This window comes from Mangifera indica, chromosome 2 (assembly GCF_011075055.1).
Source record: "Mangifera indica cultivar Alphonso chromosome 2, CATAS_Mindica_2.1, whole genome shotgun sequence".
Classification (NCBI taxonomy): Eukaryota; Viridiplantae; Streptophyta; class Magnoliopsida; order Sapindales; family Anacardiaceae; genus Mangifera; species Mangifera indica.
The window spans coordinates 472,309-498,102 of NC_058138.1; the positions used below are offsets into that span (position 1 = coordinate 472,309).

The window sequence follows — 25,794 nt, forward strand, 5'->3', positions numbered from 1 at the left end:
TTGTTGGTGCCGAAGTTTAAGGACTTGAAGAGGTGGAGATATTTGATCTCTCCCCTTTCACTAACACTAGTTTGGATTTACTTGATTCATACAGCTGCTAGTTAGTTTATAAAGGTCTTCTTCTTTTTGCCTAATTGTGAATATGTTTTTTGAGTTTTAAGGGATGAGTCAAAAGTAAATGTGAAGAGTGAACATCATGTACAGACTTAAATTTTGCTTAGTAATCCTACTATTGGGGCCATAAATGATCCCCTGGAAATATAAAGAAAACCCAGTTTACTTGTTTTGACAATAAAAGAATAACTGATGAATTTGAGTGTATGGTAAATAGGGTGAATTCGAACCGAGCAAAGTTCGAACAAAGATAAGTTTGAATATCTTTATTCGAATTTAATTCAAATCTAGATCATCTAGTTTGAGCTTGAATTGGTGAATATAATGTTAGACAAATATACAGTAATTTCAAATTGTCAGTAAACCTTGAAACTTAAGCCAAATTAAAGTTTTCAAATTTAATTTAATTAAACCTAAATCGGTCCTATTCGAATCTACCCACAATGTTAGCTTTCAGGATTCTGTGTCTTTATAGGGGTAATAAATCCTGAAACTTTTGCTAGGATTACAGTTATTTGACTATTGGCATATGCATTACCTGAAATTTCTGTAATTGTGTTCAATTCTGTGATTACAATAGAAATGAGAATATCAATTAATTGTTGCTAAATCAGAATAAAAACAATAAGGAAGTAGATATTTAAGCCAAAAGATTATCATAGACATGAAGAACTAGATATTTGATTTACAAAGACATTAGAGTCCATTTCCTGCCTTTTCTTCCATTTGCAGCCGATTTCTGGCAAATTACCGGGAGACCACATCCTTAATTAGCTTCCTCTTCCTTTGATAGTCTAAAATAAAGTCTCACTTCATCTGCATCTCCTGATAGCCCCAATCAAGATCTACCATTACAGTCCATACTAAGTTTTGCTATTTTATGAGATAATATTACTAGACTCCCATTAATTATTTAATTAATATCATATTTATCCTTATAATTTCTTAAAACATATACCCTGAAATCTATCTAATCAACTGAATTTTTAAAGGCAATTTATAGAAATGTCAACTCATCTAACATCACTCACTCACCAGATGATTTTGCTGCATGTTGATGGACATTTCATTTTACTATCTCACTCACTCTTTTTATTCTGCAAATCTTTCACACAGCACTGAAAATTCTGTGATCACAAAGAACAACTTGATTTGTTTTCGTTCAATGAAGAAGTCTACAACAAAAAGTATATTTTTACTAGGCAAATAGATACATACCATTTTGTAATGATTGTATGACTGTATTAAGCTCATTCTTCAAGCAATATTTCCAGTTCACCTCTTTGAACCTTAGCATGCTTAAGCCTTGTTGAGAGAAAGTCTTCGTCTTAAAGCATTCATGCACATTTAATCTTTTCAAGATTGGCAATTGAAGGGAACACAAGTTTACACAGTTAGAAAACTGAAGGAAACACCAGTTTTGTAACACTTTCACAATCAGAACAACGTCACAATGAATTGAAGAGAGATAAAAGCTGAAACTGGAGATGAGATAATGGCCCTTACTTAAACAGAAGGAACATGAGCTGCAATGCCTCACAATCTACGCAGAGGCTTCATTCTGAAAGTTCCACCAGAGGACTCAGAACCATCTGAAATCATAAAGAACAATGCATTTCTTTCAAACTAAAATTTCAGCCCCAAAAATTTGTTCAGAGAATGGCCAGAATGCTGAAATTTATGCAATCTTGACACTTGAGGAAGGAGAATTGTCATTTAAGTAGCTCTATATTAGATTTTTACATGCTTGGATTTGAAACATGGTGATCTGCTTTTCAACTCTACAAAAGAAATATTTGTTCATTACACATGAATATAAAAGAAATATTCCTAGCGTTCTGCACAACTAAGCAGCGGTGAAAAAAATGAAGAACAACCGAAAAATAGAAGGCTTCAAAAAGGAACCAGACAACAAGAGAAAGACAGGTCCAAATGATCCAATCATCAAATGAATAGTCTCACCAGCTCTGGAGTTTCAATCATGTAACCTTAACATGCAAGTTGATGGTGATCTGCTTTTCAACTCTACAAAAGAAATATTTGTTCATTACACATGAATATAAAAGAAATATTCCTAGCGTTCTGCACAACTAAGCAGCGGTGAAAAAAATGAAGAACAACCGAAAAATAGAAGGCTTCAAAAAGGAACCAGACAACAAGAGAAAGACAGGTCCAAATGATCCAATCATCAAATGAATAGTCTCACCAGCTCTGGAGTTTCAATCATGTAACCTTAACATGCAAGTTGAGCATTACATCTACTTAGCCAAACCTAATGTACACATGCTTAAAATTCTACCATTATCAATTTCAATAAAACCACCAGCGACATTTTCTGATTATGGTTATGATCATCAATTTCAAAAGCAAATTACTAAAAATATAAACAGCTTAGTCTATATCAAATTATACTTGCGCAAGTTGAAGTACAATATAATGCTAACCAGATAAATATATTCAAGAGCCATTTAATTCAATGTATTTGCACTTTATGATCCTTAGTGGACCTTCCCTAAATTGAATACTACCTTCTCATAATCCTGCAATCATCTTGCAACAAAACACGAAAATCACATTTTCAAACAATATTTCAAGTAAATCATATTTCAAAACTACAACATCATTATATAGATTCTCAATGAAAATTCCTGAAATCACATTGAGTCCATCTTGCAACTAGAATATGACAAAAATGACGTCAATTTCAACTTCTGATCAGCTCCCAGTGCATTGAAAGTCATTTACCAGCAATTTTGCCAATATGCAAACAGATTGAGGAATAACTTGACAATCTCATCTGCAAAATTAAAAACATTAACATACACGTTCAAGTAGTTTTAATTCTATATATTTGAGATGATAAAAATGTCCTCAATCCATGAAGCCGAATACTAGAGGAGACTTCAAGGAGTCATTGCTTTTACTCACTGAAGACACCCATAATTCTGCCACAAATTTATAAGATTTGATAATATCACTAAAGTCCTTCATGTGATTACATCATTTCCATTTAGTCCCTTTGATTTCTAATTAATATCATATATAACCTTATAATTTATTAATCAGTTGAAATTATCCTTATATATATTAATATTATTTTGAAATATGTTTAGGGAGAAATGTCATATGGTAATTGTGTGGTTTTAGATTATACTTTGGGTGGAATAAGTCCTTTGGCCTTTATTTAAATTAATATCCAATTAAAATCCTAACATACAAAATTTCAATTCCTGAACATACAAAATTTTAACAGATGCAAGATAAACATAAGTTACTCCAAATTCCAAATATTGTTGCAAATCATGCAGAACTGGTCAAAACTTTTCAAGGGATTAGAAAAGAAAAGGAAAACTCAAAACACCTCTAGAAGCAGCATTTCATCATCTGCATTCGAGTCAGGGCATATAAGTGGGAATGAGAGATTGTCCTGCTAAAATGAAAATTTTTCTATTTTTATGCTTTAAAAATTTAACTATTTTAATTAATAATCATTCTACCTGCCATATTTTTAATTATATATCATTGAGGAATAACAACACCTACCACTTTTTTTTTTTTTTTTATAAAAGTGATTCAACTTTTAAAAAATTTTATTAAATATATCAAAATTTCAGTATAGAAGAAACTAAAATTTTATTGTTTTTACTAAAAAAATCCCCTTTCCCATCCCAAAACATGGTGTTGGATTGGAGGTATAATTTTCCCTCTTTGCCCCAATCGCGGATTTCTTTGAGGATTTCTCATCTGACAGGGTTGGATTTTGAGAATCCAAGTCCGTTAGGCTTTTCTACAATAAATGGATTTAGAATTTTACATACCCAACTTTCAAAAAGCTAATTAACAACGGAAGGAGTAGGATCAAATGACCATTAACAGGTTAGAAAATAATGAAATTTCAACGTAAATTTCCAGTACTAGAAAAGTTTTCCTTCTGTACATGTATTATATATTTTGACATATAAAAAATTGTAAGGATAAAATATTATGATAAGTTTGTCATGGGTTTAAAGTTTCAACGAATGGTAGGTCCGTACGACCTCTAATTTTACCCTTGAGTTCAGTGGGTAAACTTATATGTCCATCATACATTAGTTTGAAATTCATTGATTTTGTTTTATTATGAGCTCAACAAGAAAACAACTCAACTTTAACTGATACTGATAAAAGCTGCCACAAAAAATTAATTGACATGAAAAAATATTTAAAAAAAACGAAATTAATGTTAGAATATAATTTTAAATTGAGCAGAGAGGTCAAGGCTTAAGCATAGCAAAGCAGTTAAAAGCAAATGTTTACTTCAATATTGTGAGAAAAACAAAAGCAGGACCTATATAAGCATAGATCATGGAGAACTCCAATAAACTAAGCGAGGGACCAGTATTACTAACCATGAACTTTGTAGGGGTGATTGCTCTTATGAGTTTCCACTTCAGCTCCAACACTGAAGCACTCTACACAGAGGTCAAAATCAGGACAAATTGCACATCTCATGCGGATCCTCCCCGTGATGTCTTTGTCGCAATAATCGCAGTAGTAAGAAATCCATTCCCCTTCACCAGCTCCTTGACCTGGTTTCAAAAGAGAATTTAGACGGAAAAGAAAAGGCAAAACTCGCAAGTGTTTGCAAGCAAATAAAACCCCTAAAAATTTATCAACAATTATGAAACTTTAATTATCTTCTAAAACAGGCAAAAGGATTCTTCCACTTTTGGGTAACAATTAATTGGCACAATTCAAAATCATTAATTTCTGAGATTTTTTGCATCTCTGTGAAGGATTTGAGTTGGATTTTAATTTAAATAAAGGCCAAAGGACTTATTCCCATGCAAAGTATCATCTAAAACCACACACTTACCATATGATTTTGCACTTTCCTCCCATAACTTCGAACAATCTGTAGTCATATACAACAATACATAAATTTAATGGTAACACAAAAATTGTAGAGAATTAATGCTACTTTCAAAATCTAATTTATAATTCAATTAAACAAGAAGATGATAAATTTCCTCAACAATTAGCCACCTCAATATTTAAAATACACATTTACTCAATTTATTTTAACTTATACATAAACTGTAATATTGAAGCATTAATTCTACAAATGTCTACAAAAAAAATAAGTTAATTCAATGAAGGAAAACAAAAAATGTCTACAAAAAAATTATTATTAAATAAATGAATACATACCATTTTGTAATTGTTGTGTGACCCAATTAAGGTCACTTGAATAATCTTTCTCGTTCACCAACCGTAACTTTGGCATGTTTAAGCCTCCCTCAAAGAAAGTCTTCATCTTGAAGCATTGACTCACTGATATTGACTCTAATGATGGAAATTTTAAGTTGTATTTCCTTGAACCAAAGCCTGTGAGACTCTCTAAACCAAACAATAACAACCTCTCCAATTTCTCAAAAACAATTTCATCTTTCTCTATATCTCCATCATTTGCTAATACTTCTATCATCATTTTACATCCTAGAATTGACAACCTTTCTAGACTCACAAGACTTTTGGCTGTTGAAGATGTCATTAAGTTCTGCATTCCAATACAATCAGCTACCTCCAAAGACCACAGATTTTCAAAAGATGATAAAGCTGGCAATAGAGTCATCAAATTGTTACAATCTCTTACTTCTAAAGAATGAAGATTCTGAAGAATTGTTTTGAACCGAAAGTCTTGTTTACAAATGCACTTTAAATTAAAAAGTCCTTGCAATTTTAGCTTTTTCAATTTTGCAAGTGCACCAACATGTTCCTCATCTTCTCCATATAAGAATATCTCTTCGTATGAACTTATTTTCAAAATGAGATTTTCAAGATTGATAAACTTTACAAGGATATGAATTGGAATGTGTGTGTATTCATCCTTAATCAATTCAAGAGTTTCTACTTTGTCAAAGTTCTCTTTGAACTCTTCTTGCCAAATTGACATGATATCTCTTCCACTTAATGATAATTTACTCAAATCGGAGTTAACCTGAAGAAAAAACATGACAATCAAATTAACAATAATATCATCTTTGAAAACATATAATAATTATATATATTTTTAAAAAGGAACAGGGAGATAAAAAATGATGTATTGATGGTTATTAAAAATATAAAATAGTGCTTTTAGAAATTTCTTAGAAAAATATACCATAGTTTATTGTTTGAGTGTTGCGGTCACTAGTTCAACAAAAATGTTGAGCATATACACAAGCTAATTCCTTTTTATGTGGTATCAAGTTCAACAGTTTTTTAAAACACAATTTATTATAATTAAAGCTGAAAATATGATATTCTTAAAAAATTATAGAAATATATTTAAACTAATTAATTGAATACATACCCTATTTTTGTGTGCTTGTTGTATACTTGTATTCAAGTCATTTCCCCCCATCTCTACTAGCTCATTCTCATACTTGACATTGTGTAACCTTGGAGTGCTTAAGAATCCAGGACAGAAAGTCTTCATATTGAGGCATCCTTTTATAACTAACGTTTCTAAATATGGAAAATTGAAAGAGTAATTCCCAAAACAAAAACATGTAAGACTGTCCAATTCTTTAAGTGACAACTTCCTCAAATTGTGAAAACTAATGTTAGTTGTTGTTGCATCTGCCTCATCTTCTACTACTTCAGTTAGCAAATTACACTTGTATATGCTTATTTCTCTCAAATGGACCAAGCTTTTAGCCATTGAAGATGTTATTAACCTCCTTGTCAACCTGTGGCAATAACTTAACTGCAGAACTTGAAGATTTAGAAAATAAGTTGAGAATGTCGATAGACTCGTTAATCTATAACAACTATCTATATCTAGAACTTTAAGATATGGAAGATCAAATGGGCCTTTAATTTCTTTGGATAGGCTGCGACATACTTTGAGCACTTTCAAATTGTAAAATTTCTGAAGGAGTTTCATTGAAAGATTTTCGACAGAGGTTTCAAGAGTTTTAGATTGACTCTCCCAAGTAATAGATACCACATCATCCTCAAAATGAAATGCCTTCAAATCAGAATTGATCTACAAATCCATCAAAACAAAATCCAGTTAGTTTATGATAATCTTAAAACAAAACTTTAATTTTATCCAAATACAAATTAGGGAAGCAATTAGAAAAGTTTGGAAACTAATTACTGAATAAACAAAAAATTGAAAACATTTGAGCACATGATTAAATTCATAAAATATGGTAATCGAATTAATTAATGGCATATTCGATATTACCTTTTATTTTAAATCATTAACTATTTATGAAAACTAGTAATTAAACATACTTTATAAATGTGGGAAGTACAAAGGAAATGTAAAACTTATGTATTTGTATTATGCTGCACTGGCCAAACTTAATTAGTAATTATTAGTCGATAAGATTAGCTTGAATATGACAATATCTGCATGTTTCATGATGTACAACATTATAACAAGAAATATAGGCAAATTTGAGTATGATCAGATGAATAACAAATTAGGTAACTTTAAATAAACAAGAAAAAATTCAAAATTGTAACATAAATATAATAGTGGAAATCATGCTAACATTAAGATATTTTTAATTCAAATTACCCAAAAAGGAATATAAGTTAGTAGTTTATATATGACATTCGCAACTACTGAGTAAAGAATTATTCATAATCAAAATTATATTAAAACAAAAAGCACAGGGGCTATACTTATCAATTTGGGCTTAATAAGCCTACATGCTGAGCTTACTCATAGTACAAGTCAAGCTTAAGAGATTATATTAGCCCACAAAATAAATAAGATTTTCTTTTTACTATTTTAAATAAAGAAATGAACATGAAATTGATACCTTATGCTCCAAGCAAATGGATTTTGATTCAGCAACTTGAATTTCACCTTCCTTGTTATTATCTTGAAAGGCTTGATATGTTGAAGTGAAGATTGAACAATTTGATATCTCCAACGTTTTCAACATTAACAATTCCAAAGCATTTGCTCCTAGATAGAAAACAATAAGTTTTGGCAAATTTCTAAGCTTCAATTCAGTTAACCGTGGAAAGAAAGAATTAACCACTTCTGCTCCTTCTTCTTCTTCTTCAACAATCTTCTCTAAAATCTCACAATCCCCTATCATAAGGTATTGGAGTTGCTGGAGGCTTTTCGCAATGGAAAATGGAAACGCATGTTTTATTTTATCACATCCCTCTAAAATCAACTGTGTCAAATTTTGATAAGAAGAAGCTGAAAGTTGACTCTCCCAAATCTTTCCAGAACTGATATTGACCAACTCTAAGACCATCAAATTGGTGAAAATAATCTGCAGTCAATGTTAGTTAATGTTTCAATATCTACCAACTCATATCAGATAATTTAAAAAATAAATAATAATTATATCTTACAGATTTATAGGTAAAGTGACATTAATATCAACAATGTGTTTTGTTTTATTGCCTCTAATAATATCAACTATGGACTAAAGCATGAAATGATGAAATCAATTTGATAGATATTATATATCATTGAGACAAAAGAGACATACTTAATTGAAAGTTTAATTCACTTAAAAAATAAAGAAGAAATAAGACAACACCACAAAAGAATTAGAATAAAAGAAAATAAGAATATAAAGCACGGGGGTTTTGCTTATCCTGTCGAGCATAACAGGTCAACAAGTTGAGCTTCCTTGGTATTAAAAAAAGCAGATATTATATATCATTGAGACAAAAGAGACATAATTAATTGAAAGTTTAATTCACTTAAAAAATAAAGAAGAAATAAGACAACACCACAAACGAATTAGAATAAAAGAAAATAAGAATATAAAGCACGGGGGCTTTGCTTATCCTGTCGAGCATAACAGGCCAACAAGTTGAGCTTCCTTGGTATTAAAAAAAAGCCCTCTTTTAATGATTTTAATTTATCTTTATAATAAATTATTGACATTTATTCACATATATTTGTGTTATCTCAACTTACAAGCAATACAAAATTTAAATTTTATGATTACTTTCAAATTTTTTTCTAATTTAAAAATCAAATAACACTAGATTATTCAAACCCTGTACTTTAATATGTTTAATTTACAAGATTCCCATAGCGAATTGTCCAAATTCAATCCACCATTCTTTTTATTTAATTTATTTTTCTAAATTTAGGTTTATTTTATATATATATATATATATATATATATATATATATATATTCTTTTTTATACTCTATTAATAAAAAAATAAACATGAGATTGATACCTTATGCCCAAAGAAGATGGATTTTGACTCCAAATCTTGAATTTCGCCTTCCTCATTATTATCTTGGAAGCCTTGATATCTTAAAGTGAAGTTTGGACACCTTGTTATCTTCAGTGTTTTCAATATGGGCAATTCCAAAGCATATGCTCCTCGGCAGAAAATGGTAAGTTTTGGTAAATCTTCAAGCTTCAATTCAGTTATTCGTGGAAAGATAAAATTAACAACTTCTACTCTTTCTTCCTTTTCAACAATCTTCTCTAAAACTGTACAACCCTTTATCATAAGGTATTGGAGTTGTTGGAGACTTTTAGCAATGGAAAATGGAAACGCATGTTTTATTTTATCACATCCCTCTAAAATCAATTGTGTCAAATTTTGAAAAGAAGAAACTGAAAGTTGACACTCCCAAATCTTTCCAGAACTGATATTGGTGAAAATAACCTGCAGTCAATGTTAGTTAATGTTTCAATATCTACCAACTCATATCAGATAATTTAAAAAATAAATAATAATTATATCTTACAGATTTATAGGTAAAGTGACATTAATATCAACAATGTGTTTTGTTTTATTGCCTCTAATAATATCAACTATGGACTAAAGCATGAAATGATGAAATCAATTTGATAGATATTATATATCATTGAGACAAAAGAGACATAATTAATTGAAAGTTTAATTCACTTAAAAAATAAAGAAGAAATAAGACAACACCACAAAAGAATTAGAATAAAAGAAAATAAGAATATAAAGCACGGGGGCTTTGCTTATCCTGTCAAGCATAACAGGCCAACAAGTTGAGCTTCCTTGGTATTAAAAAAACCCTCTTTTAATGATTTTAATTTATCTTTATAATAAATTATTGACATTTATTCACGTATATTTGTGTTATCTCAACTTACAAGCAATACAAAATTTAAATTTTATGATTACTTTCAAATTTTTTTCTAATTTAAAAATCAAATAACACTGGATTATTCGAACCCTGTACTTTAATATGTTTAATTTACAAGATTCCCATAGCGAATTGTCCAAATTCAATCCACCATTCTTTTTATTTAATTTATTTTTCTAAATTTAGGTTTATTTTATATATATATATATATATATATATATATATATATATATATATATATATATACTCTTTTTTATACTCTATTAATAAAAAAAATAAACATGAGATCGATACCTTATGCCCAAAGAAGATGCATTTTGACTCCAAATCTTGAATTTCGCCTTCCTCATTATTATCTTGGAAGCCTTGATATTTTAAAGTGAAGTTTGGACACCTTGTTATTTTATATATATATACTCTTTTTTATACTCTATTAATAAAAAAAATAAACATGAGATTGATACCTTATGCCCAAAGAAGATGGATTTTGACTCCAAATCTTGAATTTCGCCTTCCTCATTATTATCTTGGAAGCCTTGATATTTTAAAGTGAAGTTTGGACACCTTGTTATCTTCAGTGTTTTCAATATGGGCAAGTCCAAAGCATATGCTCCTCGGCAGAAAATGGTAAGTTTTGGTAAATCTTCAAGCTTCAATTTAGTTATTTGTGGAAAGATAAAATTAACAACTTCTGCTCCTTCTTCCTTTTCAACAATCTTCTCTAAAACTTTACAACCCTTTATTATAAGGTATTGGAGTTGCTGGAGGCTTTTAGCAATGGAAAATGGAAACGCATGTTTTATTTTATCACATCCCTCTAAAATCAACTGTGTCAAATTTTGATAAGAAGAAGCTGAAAGTTGACTCTCCCAAATCTTTCCAGAACTGATATCGACTAACTTTAAGACCATCAAATTGGTGAAAATAACCTGCAATCAAATTTAATTGATGTTTTAATATATACAAACTGACACGAGAAATTAAAAATAAATATAGATGACATGCCATTAATATTGACAATGTATTTTGTTTTTATCTCTAATAACATCAACCATGAAATGATGAAACTGAAAATTAATTACCAAAAAAAAAAAAATTTAACTAAAAATTTTAGTCACTTGAAGAAAGAAATGCTACAGATTATCGTTAGTCAAACCTTTTCATTAAATAATGGTAGCATTTACATTTCATCAAGATGCAACCTTGCCCTTAAACTAGAGATGTAATGTTTTCTATCAAGCACACATGTCAAATTAAAATTTGAAGTTCGGATTTGTTAATGTTATTATTACTTTTATCTTGCAATATTCACATCAAAGCACAACAAATAATTCAAAAAAAAAAAAAATGTGTTAATTAAATGCTTATTGGACATTACCTTTTATTTTAAATCAATAACTATTTATGAAAACTAGTATCTAAACATACTTTATAAATGTAATATAATTAAACATACTTTATTTTAAATTCGGTAGCTTTAAATAAATAAGAAAATATTCAAAATTTTAATATAAATATAATAGTGGAAATTATGCTAACATTAAGACATTCTTAATTCAAATGACCCAAATAGGAATATAAGTTTGTAGTTTAAATATGCCATTAGCAATTACTGAGTAAGAAATTATTCATAATCAAAATTAGATTAAAACAAAAGCACCGGGGGCCTACATGCTGAGCATACTTATCAAATATGTGTGTTGGACCAAAATTCATACCCCTACAAACATCCAGTTTTAGAGATAAAATTAGTACAAGCCAAGCCTTAGAGACCATATCAGCCCACAAAAATAAGATGGACCACTTGGTCTTAAAAAAGAAATCCCTCTAGTAATTATTTTACTATATTTTTACAATAAATTATTAACATTCTTTTTAATTTCTAATTCAAAACTCAAATAATATTGGAATCTCTCTCTCTCTCTCTCTCTCTCTATATATATATATATATATATATATATATATAGAGACCAATTTCAAGGCCATCAAATCAATGAAAATAATTTGCAGTCAAAGTTAATTATTGTTTCAATATATACGAACTCACATGAGAAATTTTAAAAATAATAACTAGTTCTTATGAATTTGTAGATGACATGCTATTAATATTAACAGAGTGTTTTATTTTTTGTCTCTAATAATATCAACTATGAAATCAAGCATGAAATGATGAAATCAATTTGAAAGAAATTATATAGTATAGAAATTGAAGAGAAACATTTGATAGTGAAATTTAACTAAAAATTGTAATCACTTGAAAAGAGAAGTACTATGAATTATCGTTAACCAAACCTTCTCATTAAATAATGGCAGCATTTGCTCTTCATCAAGATCCTCCTCGTCATCTGAAGTTGGCTATGAAAAATGGAAACACATAATTTATTTTATCACATCCTTTCAAAATTAACTTTGTCAATTTTTTATAAGAAGAAGTTGAAAGTTAACTCTTCCAAATCTTTCCAAAACTAATATTAATCAATTTCAAGACCATCAAATTGATAAAAATAATCTGCATTCAAAGGTAGTTGTTGTTTCAATATATACAAACTTACATGAGAAATTTTAAAAATAATAACTAGTTCTTATGGATTTATAGATAACATGCTATTAATATTAACAGTGTGTTTTATTTTTTTGTCTCTAATAATATCAACTATGAAATCAAGCATGAAATAATGAAATCAATTTGAAAGAAATTATATAGTATAGAAATTGCAGAGAAACACTGAATAGTAAAATTTAACTAAAAATTTAATCACTTGAAAAGAGAAGTACTATAGATTATCGTTAACCAAACCTTTTCATTAAATAATAGCAGCATTACCTTTTCATCAAGATCCTCCTCGTCATCTGAAGGTTTGACTATGAGTAAGACTTCAACATTATTGATTCCACGTAATGTTTCTTGGGAGATGGTAGAATTACATGCAAATTTCAAAATCCTTAGGGATTTAGTTATTAGATCTCTGTAATACTTACATCCTATTGTTATTTTGTACCTTCTAAGCTCTTTGGAAATGAAATCTCTAGGCAATACATCGTTATCTACAATATCCAATTCTAAACTGGTGAGGTTGGACAAGAGTTTCAATTCCTTGAGTACTTTATGCTCCCAATTAATAGAACATCCTTTTATATAAAATTCTTCCAATTGAGATAATTGTGATATCACATTTGGAGCAATTACTTTCAATCCCCAACAATAACTTAAATCTAACAACCTTAGTTGAGTCAATTGACCCAATTCTGTAGAAAACACCTCAATATTTGATCGTTGCAAGCTAAGAACTTTTAATGTTTGTAGCTTTCCAATAATAGCAAAATCTTTAACTCTGCTATTATCTAAACACAATGTTTGAAGGTTTGTTAGACTATCAATTGATGATGGCAATGATGATTGCCATAGTCCACCCAAATTTAATACTCTAAGCTTTGACATCACCGTAAAAAGGTCCTCCGGGATTTTGAAAGAAGAACCATACTTATCAGTCATACAGAAATATTCAAGATTTGGACAATCCAAATCCTTAAGCCTAAGTTGACTAATAATATTACTTTTACCAGGTAAAAAGATCTTTGTGCATTTGTTGAGTTTGTCTCTATCCTTCCAATCCTGCTCAATATCATTTCTTATTGTAAACACATGGTGATCCACATATGCAATTGTTGTGGCAACAACACGAACAACATCATGCATAGCGAATTGGCCGCTTTCAAACCCGCCAAGCAATAAACAAGCATCTTTGAGGTCACAAACCAATATATCTAGTCTTTGTCGTGCTTCTTCCATTGTAAAATTAGCTCCATCAAATACATCCAAACACACAACATGTTTGAACAAGTCTGAAATGGAAGTATTATTTTCCATTAGACTAGAAATTAAAAACGTTTTCTTAAGTTCATCATCTCTCAAATACTTGTAACTTAAGGCGATCTTTGCGTAATCCTCTTCTAGGTATCTTGCATACTTTCTTGGAGAAGGTTCCCTCAATTCTCGCAATGCACAGTCCCAATAAGATGGATGACTCTTGTTTTTTAATGCTTTAGCTATTGTACAAATTACAATAGGTAATCCTTTGCATTCCTTGCATACATCTTTTGCTAGAGAATGCAATTCATGTGTTTGAATAATATTTTCTGCAAAAAGATCTAGAATTATACAAATTGCATTTTCTATTTACATACATACTCTAGATTTAAAAACAAGAAAAGTTATAAATGTTGAATTTCAATCTTTTCCAAATAAATCCATCAACTTTTTTTTTAATATAAATGAATTCCATTTTATAATATCAAATATAATTCCTCTTAAATTTTTATTTTTAAAAATGTATAATTGGACACTGGTAACATAATAAGTGACAAATAGTGCCTCTCTCAAAGTGTTTGAAAATAATACGAATTAATATTTTGAATGCAAAATAGTTTTATTTAACAAACAAGAGAAAAATAGGTTATTAAGATTATTCATTCATACAATTTATGTTTATTCATGTTCAAAATCTATTAAATTGTAATCGTCCTTAGAGTCAAGCTTCATAATAGTTTACAGTCTCCACATTATATAAAATTTGATTAAGTTTTTAAGTGCAAATCAAAATACTGCATTGAGTAAATAACATGTTCCACCCAAGGTTTGACCTTAAAACTTTTTGCACCCTTAGTTAGCATAAATAACACTTTTTCACTCAAAATTAAACTTTATTAATAAAAATGTAAAAGCACTTACTTTTAGGAGAACAATTAACACAATAACATGAAAGAAAAAAATTTGACGTCTAGAATAGGGTGGATTTCAAACTTGGATCAAAGACATAATATTCGGTTCGAGCTCATTTGATCTGATGAACAATGCCATTGGAGAGCCATTGACATTGTCAACACTCAACAATGTCTAATTCAAAGTGGTTAACAATGTCATTGATAGGATGAATAATGTCATTAAATGAATAAATAAATCGATCTTAAATTAAGCTACTGATATAAAGCTCTTGTTTAAAATCGACTCATTTGATTTGTACTAAAGATTCAATTTAAAACAGCTCGGATTTGATCCATTATTAATCTTAAACGTGAATATAATAAAATTAAATTATAATGTTTTTTTATCAAGAACACAAGTGAAATTAAAATTTCAAGTTGGAATTTGTTCATGTTATAAGTAATTTGATATTTTAATATTCACATCAAATAATTAAAAAATTAAAATGTGTTGATCTAGAAAATATACAAATGAAAATTCTATAACAGAGTTACCTGTCATTTTGGTGAATAGGGTCCAAGCTTCTGTTTCATTTAAAATGCCCATCTTGAAATTATTTGTGGAATCCATCATGTCCAACACATTTAAGTTTCTTGTTGTGAACAAAAGTTTATTTCTTCCACGATCAGCTCTATAAGGAATTCCTATCTTTTCAAATTCTAGAGGTTCCCAAATATTATCTAGAATTAAAAGAATTTTCTGGCCCTCCATTCTTGAATATAGCCACTTTGCCCTTTCACTTTCGTTTTCCAATTTCACACCCAAGTTGTTTTCGAATTTCAAACCCAAGTTGTTAGCAATTACTGTTTGAATATTCTTTATATCAGGAGATTCTGATACCTGCAAGATAGGAAAAAATATATATGCCCAGTCAGAACCAACATAAAGTAAACCTTATTGTTGTGTACTGTATGTTTCTTTACCTCCACAAAAACAATGTCGTCAAAGAGCTTTTCCTCCTTGGCTTTCCTACCAACTTCTTGCACAAGAGTGGTCTTCCCAAGACCCCCCATCCCATAAACACCAATCATGAAGACATTCTCACCATTTAAAGCATCCCATACATTCTTAAAAGTGTAGTTTCTTGATTCAAAAGCCAAATAATTTTCACTAGATCTAAGCCAGATCTCTGGTGGATTAGTTTGATAGGAAACTGGATCCAACTTCTTTTCTTGCCGGAGGAGTGGATCAATAACATCCTGCTTTAATTTGGAAGCTTTCTTGCTTTGTTTGTAGTGAATGATGAAGTTGGGGCAAAATCCCTTGAAACATCTCCGGTTGTTTGCTTTCTCTTGAATCAACGGCTCTGCTTCAGTAATGGTCTCATCCACATGCCAATCCTTAAGCTCTTGTCCGACCTCTTGCACATTTCTTTCAGCTTCAGTAACCATACGGTAATGGTCTCTTGCACATCTCTTGCACATCTCTTTAATCAGCTGCTCTGCTTCAGTAATGGTCTTATTCACACTCTCCTGCCAGTCCTCAACATTCTGTTTGATCTCTCCCACATTTCTTTTAGCATCTGTAACCTTACGCTGAACTTCATCTCTTGCATTCTTCAGGTTTTTAACTTCCTCTCGGAGATTGTCAAAGTTGGTCTTGTAGTTGAGCAAGTACTTAAATGGACGCCAAATCGGAGCAGCCAACCACTCGGCAACTTGAAGGACAGGACTCACCACACTCCCAACACTCCCGGCAACATCAACCATTTTTTTTAACTTTTTTCAGGTTTGAAAAACAGAAGAAAATGAAAATAATTAAAATACAACTTCCAAAATTAAAAATAAATTAGAGAAACGGATTTTTTTCTGGTAATTGAGAAATAACCAAATGATATTGAAACAGATATTCTTTTTTTCAAAAAAAAAAAACAGAAATTGGGCAAAAAGAAAGCAGAATTAAAGAAAATAAAAGAGAGATAGTAACAGGGCAAGTAAGGTGCAAACCGAAGAAATCAAAAAGGGAAGAGAAGTAAAGCAAATGAAAATAATTAACAATAAATAAGAGAAATGATAATTCTTTCTAGTAATCGAGAAATAACTGAAAGCAAAGAGTTTTTTTTTTTTTTTGGTTGAAGAAATCAGAAATATTGAAACAGAAAAAAATAAATAACCAGAAATAGGGCAAAAAGATTCTGAAAAAAAGAAAGTAAAACAGAGAAAGTAACAGGGCAACCAGGGTGCGAAGTGAAGAAATCAGGGGAACTAGTTTCGGAGAGGTTTGTGACAGGGCAAGTAAGGCGCAAACCGAAGAAATCAAAGGATGTGGTTTCTGAGAGTTTTGTAAGTGAAAGTATTTCTGAATAATTGAAAGAGAAGAAATGTGAAGATGATAAAGAGAAATGAAAGTTCAACCAAAATCAATTGATTTGATACTGAAAATTACCATTGACCTTATTAATCTGTGGTGAAAAGTGAAGAGTAGGTAGATAATTAATTTGATAAAGGCAAAGACACCATGAAAGAGACCAAATTTAACTCTTATCCATCTTCATTTTCACGTGATGCGTTTGCATTGTAATCTCTTTCTCGTGTTTTATCTTATTTCATACCTTATAAACTCGTGCATCTTCCATCTAATTGTGTTCTTAAAATTAAAAGCACACCAACCCGAGTTTACAAACATTTTAAATGTATGTATTTTCCTTACCTTTTCTTAATTTGATACCTCTTAAACAGTAAATTACAATTCTACAATCCGTTTGTTAAATTATTTTCAAAACAGTAATTTTTAAATTACAATTCTTTGTTTTTGGTGGCACTCCAGATATTTTTCATTCAACTCTAAAATTGATTAGAAAAAATTTTTAATCTGAACGCCTGATTCCAGTTTCTACGTTTGCTTTCCAGCTAAAAAGTGAGCTGTCATGGAAATAGATTTTCACATTACATGGTTCAGGGACTTACAGCAGGAGAGAGACTTGCGTTCTAATCCAATTGTTTGAAATATTATTTTCTACCAAAATTTTCAAATCATTATCAGTTTAGTCTCATTCTTTTTTCAATCGTTTTTTAAGCCAATTCCATTGATCGTTAATAAAACAGACAACATGAAATGATACAATACAAAAATATCTTAATCCAAGAAAGTCCCACATCAAGGTGCTAAATTACCTTGGTGTTTGGATTTGATTCAAATTAATTCAATTGGACCCATTATTTTATTTGTTTTGAGTTGAATTTAAGTCAAAATTTCAATTCGATAATTTCATTAGGGTTTACTTTAAAATTCTATCCAAAATATTATTTATTCTGTCGATAATCTCTAATAATATTTTTAATTAGTTTAAACAAACTCAATCTCGAATTAATTGTTATGAATTTAAATTAAACTTAAGGAAACCTATATTCGAATTTGTTTTAATTCCAATTTAACCTTAACCGTTTTTACAATCTATGAACACTTCTACTATAGTAATTATGATGCAATCTACAAAAATTAAAAACATGCAAAATTTTATATTTACGGTGAAGACACATCAATTGCATTTAATTTTACTATGAATGATCAAGTGAAAGTATTTCTGAATGATTGAAAGAGAGGTTTGAGAGTTAAAGTATTTCTGAATGATTGAAAGAGAAGAAATGTGAAGATGATATGAAAATTACCACTCACCTTATTAATTTGTGGTAGAAAATGAAAAGTACATAGATAATTAATCTGACAAAAATAAAGACATCTTCTAAAAAACAGTCATATGAGAGAGACTAAATTTGATTTTTAACCATCTTCATCTTCATGTGAAAGAAACTTAAATCAATTTATATTTGAATTTAACTATAATTACTTTTCAAAAGTAACAAGAACCACAAAATTTGGATGTATTTATGGGTGTTTATGTTTGGTGACCCAACACGATCCATTAGCACAACACAACTTAGTGACACATTAAACCTCATTATTTTCGATCCGATATAGCTTGACCCACTGCCCCCTCTTTTATCAAGAAAAGCAATAAAAAGTGCTTGTCAAACGTACGAAATTCAATGAATGGTAAAAGTCCTCTGAAATTATAGAGCTATATAAGAAAATAATTACCTCTGTCATCTCATTAATATAATTATCTTACGGTATAAAAGACTTGTAATAATAATAAATCTCGATAAATTTTTTGTATCTCAATTGTATGCACAGTTGAAACCTTATCTCATAATCTGACGAATATAAAGGACGCAGCAGAGACAGAAGACCCCGACCAGTGTTCAAACATTAGGCCCACGTTATCTTGTACTACTACGTTGCTCTACCAGAGCCTAGCATACATCTGATCTGCATTAATGATATGTGCTGGCCATCACGTGCATCCAACAACCAAATTTCAGTTGGTTTCCATCGGTCACCCATTTTACAAAATGAACACAAGAAACGAGGGGCCTGCCAGATTTTTTTTTTGAAATTTTTATTTACAAATGCAATATAATAATAATAATAATAATTAAGAAAAATTGAACATTACACAATTTACTACTTAAAATGTTTTTGGGTTTTTGTCAACGCTTTTAATATCTTCTGTTTGACTGATTAAAACATAAATCAATTTACAAGTCAATTAAATTTTATATTATTATTTGATATTTATATAAATATTAATTGATTTGGAATTTAGTTAAATTTGACAAATTTATTAAATCAGAAAAATTGTTTAAAATCAGTAAAGCCAATTTTATATAATATTACGTAATTTTTATTTTATTGAAACCAAAAAGTTTGATAATTTATAAAATTTTAATTGAATTAATTATAAAAATTTATAATTAATTTTTTCTCTTCATCTATGTAATATATTGCTAATTATTTTATTAAAATATTTAAAATTATGTTTTATATATTTTATGTTTAAAAAATGTTATAGATATTTGATATTATTCAAAAAATAATACATAAAATTTCAGAATAAATTAAACTGATTGGTTATCTAGTTAAACAAATCAAACTGTAAATCAATAAACAACTTATTTGATCATCAATTCTATTTTAAAAACATTGATTTTTATCATATTGCAAGTTTAATTTTGGCGTTCTTTATCTGTTACTCGAATTATAACCGGTAAAAGAGCTGCTGACGTGTAATGGCCGAAGTCACGCCAAACAAAACGGTAGTTAAGGTCCAATGTGACGAAAATATATTATTATGAATTCAAGTTTTAATATTCACCATCCCCTTCCTCTGGTTCTATTTTCTTCCGTTGACTTAGATAGTTTCACAGGTTACATAGAGTTTAAAGGTGTGCATGGTCTAAGTTAATACAATTTGAGAATTTTTTTTTTTAAATCAACTAAAAAAACGATTTGAAAAATTTTTAAACCAAACAAAAATAATGTAATTTGATCATGTTTAGATTACTGTTTGAATATATTAAAATCATTCACTTCTTAATATATATTATTTAATAAAATTAATTGAATTAAGTAAATCTTATACGATTTCTTTGTACCAACTACCAACTACTTCATAAAAAATAAATAATAATCAAATACAAACAAGGATAAATAAAAAACAAGTAAACCTTATATGAAAGTGAATAACAAAGTAATTTTATCTTAACACTCGTGGAAATACCTTATAAGGTACTCCCTTCTTATGGCTTTATTTTCTTGTGTTAATAAACATTCCAATCTGATCGTTCAATTCATTGTTTAGATACATAATTTATTATAATATTTGGTGGTAAGCTTTGCAACAAAAAGCTCATAAGCCATTTAACTACTTATATCTTATCACAACGATATAAAATATTATATATAACCAACATCTTTTTCATATTTTATTTATCTAAGGATATTATATATTCGAATTATATATAACCAACATCGTTCGAAATGTCTCCTGAGAGTCTAGTAAAGTACCAAGCAACTATAGTCCTTGCCCTTTCATATAATGGTGTATATATATATATATGCCAAAAGACTTATTCCTGTCAAGGCTTGTGAGTGAAATTGTTATGGAGTGGTTAATGTGTGAAGATGAAGAGGGATTACAGTGAACATGAATAATTGATTAGAGTGGACTCCCACCACGTGTACAAAGTAATAGTGCTAATAAAGTAAGAACAAGAGGTTGTTTTGCTCTGACCTCATTTGTTTATCATGTAGGCCATCACCCCATTACATTTACCAGATGAAAATATGTCCCTTGCCAAACTTTGGAAACTTAAATAATTCATTTCTGAATGATTGAAAAATAATAAATGTGAAGATGATAAAGAGAGTTTTACCTTTATAATGGATGATGAATTATCATTTCAATTCGTTTATAATATAAAATAAAAGTTTTATTAAATTTAATTGATTTGATACTAAAAATTATCACTCACTTTATTTATTTGCATTGAAAAACAAAAAAACAAGTTATAATGGATAAATAACTAATCTGACAAAAACAAAAACATCTTATGAAAAACAGCTAAATAAAAGAGATCAAGCTTAATTCTCATCCATCATCACCTTCATATGCATCTTCCCCTTCACGTGGTGGGCTCCATTGTTATCTCTCTTCCTCCTTCTGAACCCGCATAATAAGTGTTCTCTAATGCAGTGTTCAAAATGTTGATGCCTTGACAAACACACAGGCTTTGCTCTGAAAAAACAAGTACAACCCATGTGGCTTAACTGCTAAAATCACTGGCATGTATGGAGTTTTGCTACAATATATCCTTGTATCAATACATCTACATAAAACTTGTCTAATTATACAGTGAAACTTTGTAAACTGCACTCGTACAATGATGTGCTATAGCTGAAGTTGTACAGAAAGAAGAATGACATTAATAAAATACTTGCGTAATTATCGAATTTATTCATTAATTATTTAGAATTGTGAGCCGCATCTTTAACTGGAAGATTTAGTTTTGAAAACTTATCTTCCTTTCTCTTTCCCCTAAACCCTCCCCCCACACACCCTGCCGCCCCCCACCGCCCTTTGGATATCATTTTCATCCTCCAATCTCCGGTGAACTTTCTCTGGCCAATAACTCTTTAACTTAGTTTTAAAAACTTAATTTCTTAATCTCTCGATATTTGTCTTTGGCCGAGAGATAAATTTATATGAAAATTGATAAGATAAATTTAAATTTTGAAAGAGACATTCAAGTAAATGTATGGTTTCTGACTAAAAAATGAGTTGTAATTTTATGTGTTTTAATTCTAATCTCCATTCGATAATATTGTTTATCATATTAATGATACTATTTATTTATTGTCAAAACTATTTATCTAGTTGATAATATTTTTATCTCTCTTTTAGCCTCTAATGATATTTTTTATTAACTCAAATGTGTTCAATCTTAAGCTATCCATTATAGATTTACATCGAACTTAAATCAATTTATATTCAAGTTTAATTCGATTTGAATCTAATCACAATTACTTTTGAAAAGTAGCAAGACCCACAAAAATTTGAACATAATTGTGGGTGCTTAGGTTTGATAACCCAACACAATCCACTTGCAAGTTTTAGCATAGCACAATACAACTTGTGACATATTAAACCTTGTCATTTTCGATCCGGCACAGCTTGGCCCACTGCCCCCACTGTTATAAAGAAAAACAATTAAAAGTGCTTGTCAAACGTACCAAATTCAATGCATGATAAAAGTCCTCTGAGCTTGCATATGATAGGTATATCTAGGGATCCGGTTTCAGAAAGGTTTGTGAGTGAACGTATTATTGAGTGGTTTATGTGTGAATGATCGAAAGAGGAGAAAACCGAAGTGTGAAGATGAAGAGGGATTACAGTGAACCTGAATAATTGATTGGAGTGGACCCCCACCACGTGAACGGCGTAGTAGTTATTACAGTAAGAAAAAGACGTTTGCATTGCTCTGACCTCATTTGTTGATCACGTGGGCTCATCACCCCATTACATTTTCTAGCTGAAAGTATGTCCCCTGGCCAAACTTTGGAAACTTAAATAATTCATTTCTGAATGATTGAAAGAAAAGAAATGTGAGGATGATAAAAAGAGATTACAGTGAACACGAATCCATTGGTTTTAACTTTACCGTAAATAATAGATTATCACAATTTATTTATAATATGAAATAAAAATTTTATTAAATTCAATTAATTTGACACCAAAAATTATCACTCACTATTTATTTGCTGTGGAAAATGAAGAGTCAAGTTACAATCGGTAGATAATTAATCTGATGAAGATAAAGGTATTTTCTAAGAAACAACAATGTGAAAGAGATTAAATTCTTTATCTTCACAAACTCAACTGTTACCTCTCTTCCCTGCTTTTTCTGAACCGGCAGAATAAGTGTTCTCTAATGCAGTGTATCGAAATGTTGATGCCTTGACAAACACACAGGCTTTGTATGGAGTGTTGCTACAATATATCGCTGTATCAATACATCTGCATAAAACTTTGTAAAATTATACGGTGAAAACTTATAAACTGCACTCGTACAGTGATGTACTATAGCTAAAGTTGTACCGAAAGAGTAATGATATTAATAAAATACCTGGGTAAATATGGAATTTAATCATTAATTAATATTTAGTTTAAAAACTTGCCTTCCCTTCCCCCTCCCACCTAAACCCTAAACCCTCTCCCCCTCCCTTGCCTCCCCCGAATTTCATTTTCATCCTCCAATCTCTGGTGAACTTTCTCTGATCAATATAAGAGTGGACTCCCACCACGTGAACAAAGTAATAGACATTAAAGTAAGAAAAAGAGGGTTGTTTTGCTCTGACCTCATTTGTTGATCACATGGGTTTATCACCCCATTACATTTTCTAGCTGAAAATATATCCCTTGCCAAACTTTGGAGACTTAAATAATTCATAAGTTTACATTACATTTTCTAGCTGCATAACTATACTCTTAAAATTAATAGCACACCAACCTAAGTTTACATTTCAATATCCATTTTAAATGTTTGTATCTACCTTGCTTTTTTTTGAGTAAATTAAATTTTCACACACTATTTGTTAAATTGTTTTCATAGCAAAAGATTCAAAAACTCTTAACAGAAAAATATATTTGAATCACGGTGCGAGACAATATGAGAACTTTATATGACAATCGATGAGAAAAATTTAAATTCTCGTTATGAACATATACTTAAACAAGTAATATAAAAAATTATGCATAAGGTAAGCTCAAATGTTTCATAATTCATTTGTATATTTAAATACTTACATATTGTGAAGAGAGATGATAAGATTAAAATATGCATAACATATATATATATATATATACACACAAAAAAATATTCAAACATATAGTTTTTTTCACAAACTAATTATCAAAGTAAAGAGAATTAAAATAGATCAAATCAACCATAATGCCACCTACCCAATTAATCATCATGAACAAAATTCTACCAAATAATCAAATATTTTTGTAAAATGTCACAAGTCCTTAAGCTGAATAGTATTTGATAAAATCCTTCTAAAATCACTATGTCATAATGTCAATCTGTAAAGCCACTTTATAGTTTATTAGAATAAATAATAGAAATACAAAAAAAAAAAAAAAACCCCTGAAGTTTGTCTGAGAACATAAATTTAGCACAAATATGTCACTCTAAAATTACACAATAGCCCACAACACTAAATCTTAGATGCTAATAATATCAAATCTTTCCACAACTAAAAACGACCCAGAAAATGGGAGAGCCCAACAATAATCATCAATTAGTTTTAATAAGCAAAGCAATCATTTAATAATTTTTTGTATCTCAATTGCATGTACACTTGAAACCTTATCTCATAATCTGACGAATATAAAGACGCAACAGAGACAGAAGGACCCCAACCAGTGTTCAAACATTAGGCCCACATTATCTTATACTACTACATTACTCTACCAGAGCCTAGCATACATCTGATCTGCATTAATGATACGTGGTGGCCACCACGTGCATCCAACAACCAAATTTGAGTTGGTTTCCATCTGTCATCCATTATACAAAATGGACACAAGAAACGAGGGGCCTGCCAGATTTTTTTTTTGAAATTTTTATTTACAATTGCAATATAATAATAATAATTAAGAAAATTTGAACATTACACAATTTACTACTTATAATGTTTTTGGGTTTTTGTCAGTGCTTTTAATATCGTCTGTTTGAAAATAAAAGAATTCAAAGTTATTTCTTTATTTATTTATGAAATGCCACTTGGGCCGGGCCTTTATACAGCACAAGTTTTTAATTCCCGCCAAATCTAACGTAAATATCGTTTCTTTTGCATTACCGTTGCTATTACATACATTAAACAAGTGTAAAAATATTTAGTTGTAAATATAAGAACAATTGGACGCTGACAATTAAGGTAAGGTATGAACTCTCCCGCTAAACGTAACAGAAATTATCCCCATTCTCTTGTGTTTTCACAATTCATAACCAAATAAGTTTGTCTCTCCGTCGGTTACCAAGAAACCAAGAAACTAAATCAACCATGCTTTCTTTTGTCTTCACTTTTGTTCTCGTTTTCCACCTCTCTCTTTTCCAAATAAGTGGAAGAGGTCGTCGTCTTTATCTGGGAAGACGAAGAGCTTTGTCTCCCGACGAAGCTCTTCAACTTTCCAAGGGAAGAGGATGCTAGATCTGGGCCCATCGACGCGAGAGAAGAGAGGCCATCGGAGCATGGTGGTGCATCGGAAAGGCTTTGTCGTCAGCAATGACATCAGATTTGGCATCAAAGATTGAAAACTAAACCCTAGGGGGAATGCTATTTTTCAAAACTTGGTCTAAGGGAAAATGGTTAGTTTTTTCGGAGTTAGAGGGGGAAAAAAGTTAAAATTTTAAGAGGTTAGAATTCCGTTAAATTTAACTTGAAAATGCAGCATACCTTGGGTGGGAAATAGTCTTTT

General features: G+C 30.0%; 1 protein-coding gene across 16 annotated transcripts; it reads right to left on the reverse strand.

The window, feature by feature from the left end:
- Positions 1 to 685: 685 nt before the first annotated feature.
- On the reverse strand, positions 686 to 17,415 carry LOC123208782. Of its 16 annotated transcripts, XM_044626320.1 has the most exons (18): positions 15,896 to 17,409; positions 15,467 to 15,812; positions 13,035 to 14,359; positions 12,503 to 12,565; positions 10,775 to 11,139; positions 10,505 to 10,604; positions 9,316 to 9,756; positions 7,917 to 8,384; positions 6,449 to 7,126; positions 5,305 to 6,094; positions 4,970 to 5,008; positions 4,503 to 4,682; positions 2,077 to 2,139; positions 1,858 to 1,895; positions 1,621 to 1,706; positions 1,333 to 1,466; positions 1,150 to 1,241; positions 686 to 939 (listed from the first exon to the last, which is right to left on the reverse strand). In XM_044626320.1, the coding sequence occupies exons 1-13, from the start codon at positions 16,679 to 16,681 to the stop codon at positions 2,090 to 2,092; spliced, it is 5,631 nt and encodes a 1,876-aa protein (XP_044482255.1). In that variant the 5' UTR covers positions 16,682 to 17,409; the 3' UTR covers positions 686 to 939; positions 1,150 to 1,241; positions 1,333 to 1,466; positions 1,621 to 1,706; positions 1,858 to 1,895; positions 2,077 to 2,089. The 16 variants fall into 16 exon arrangements, with proteins under 16 accessions (XP_044482255.1, XP_044482259.1, XP_044482254.1 ...); XM_044626324.1 differs by having other exon boundaries at positions 1,621 to 2,911; positions 6,449 to 6,844; positions 6,983 to 7,126; XM_044626319.1 differs by lacking the exon at positions 1,858 to 1,895.
- Between the last annotated feature and the right edge of the window lie 8,379 nt (positions 17,416 to 25,794).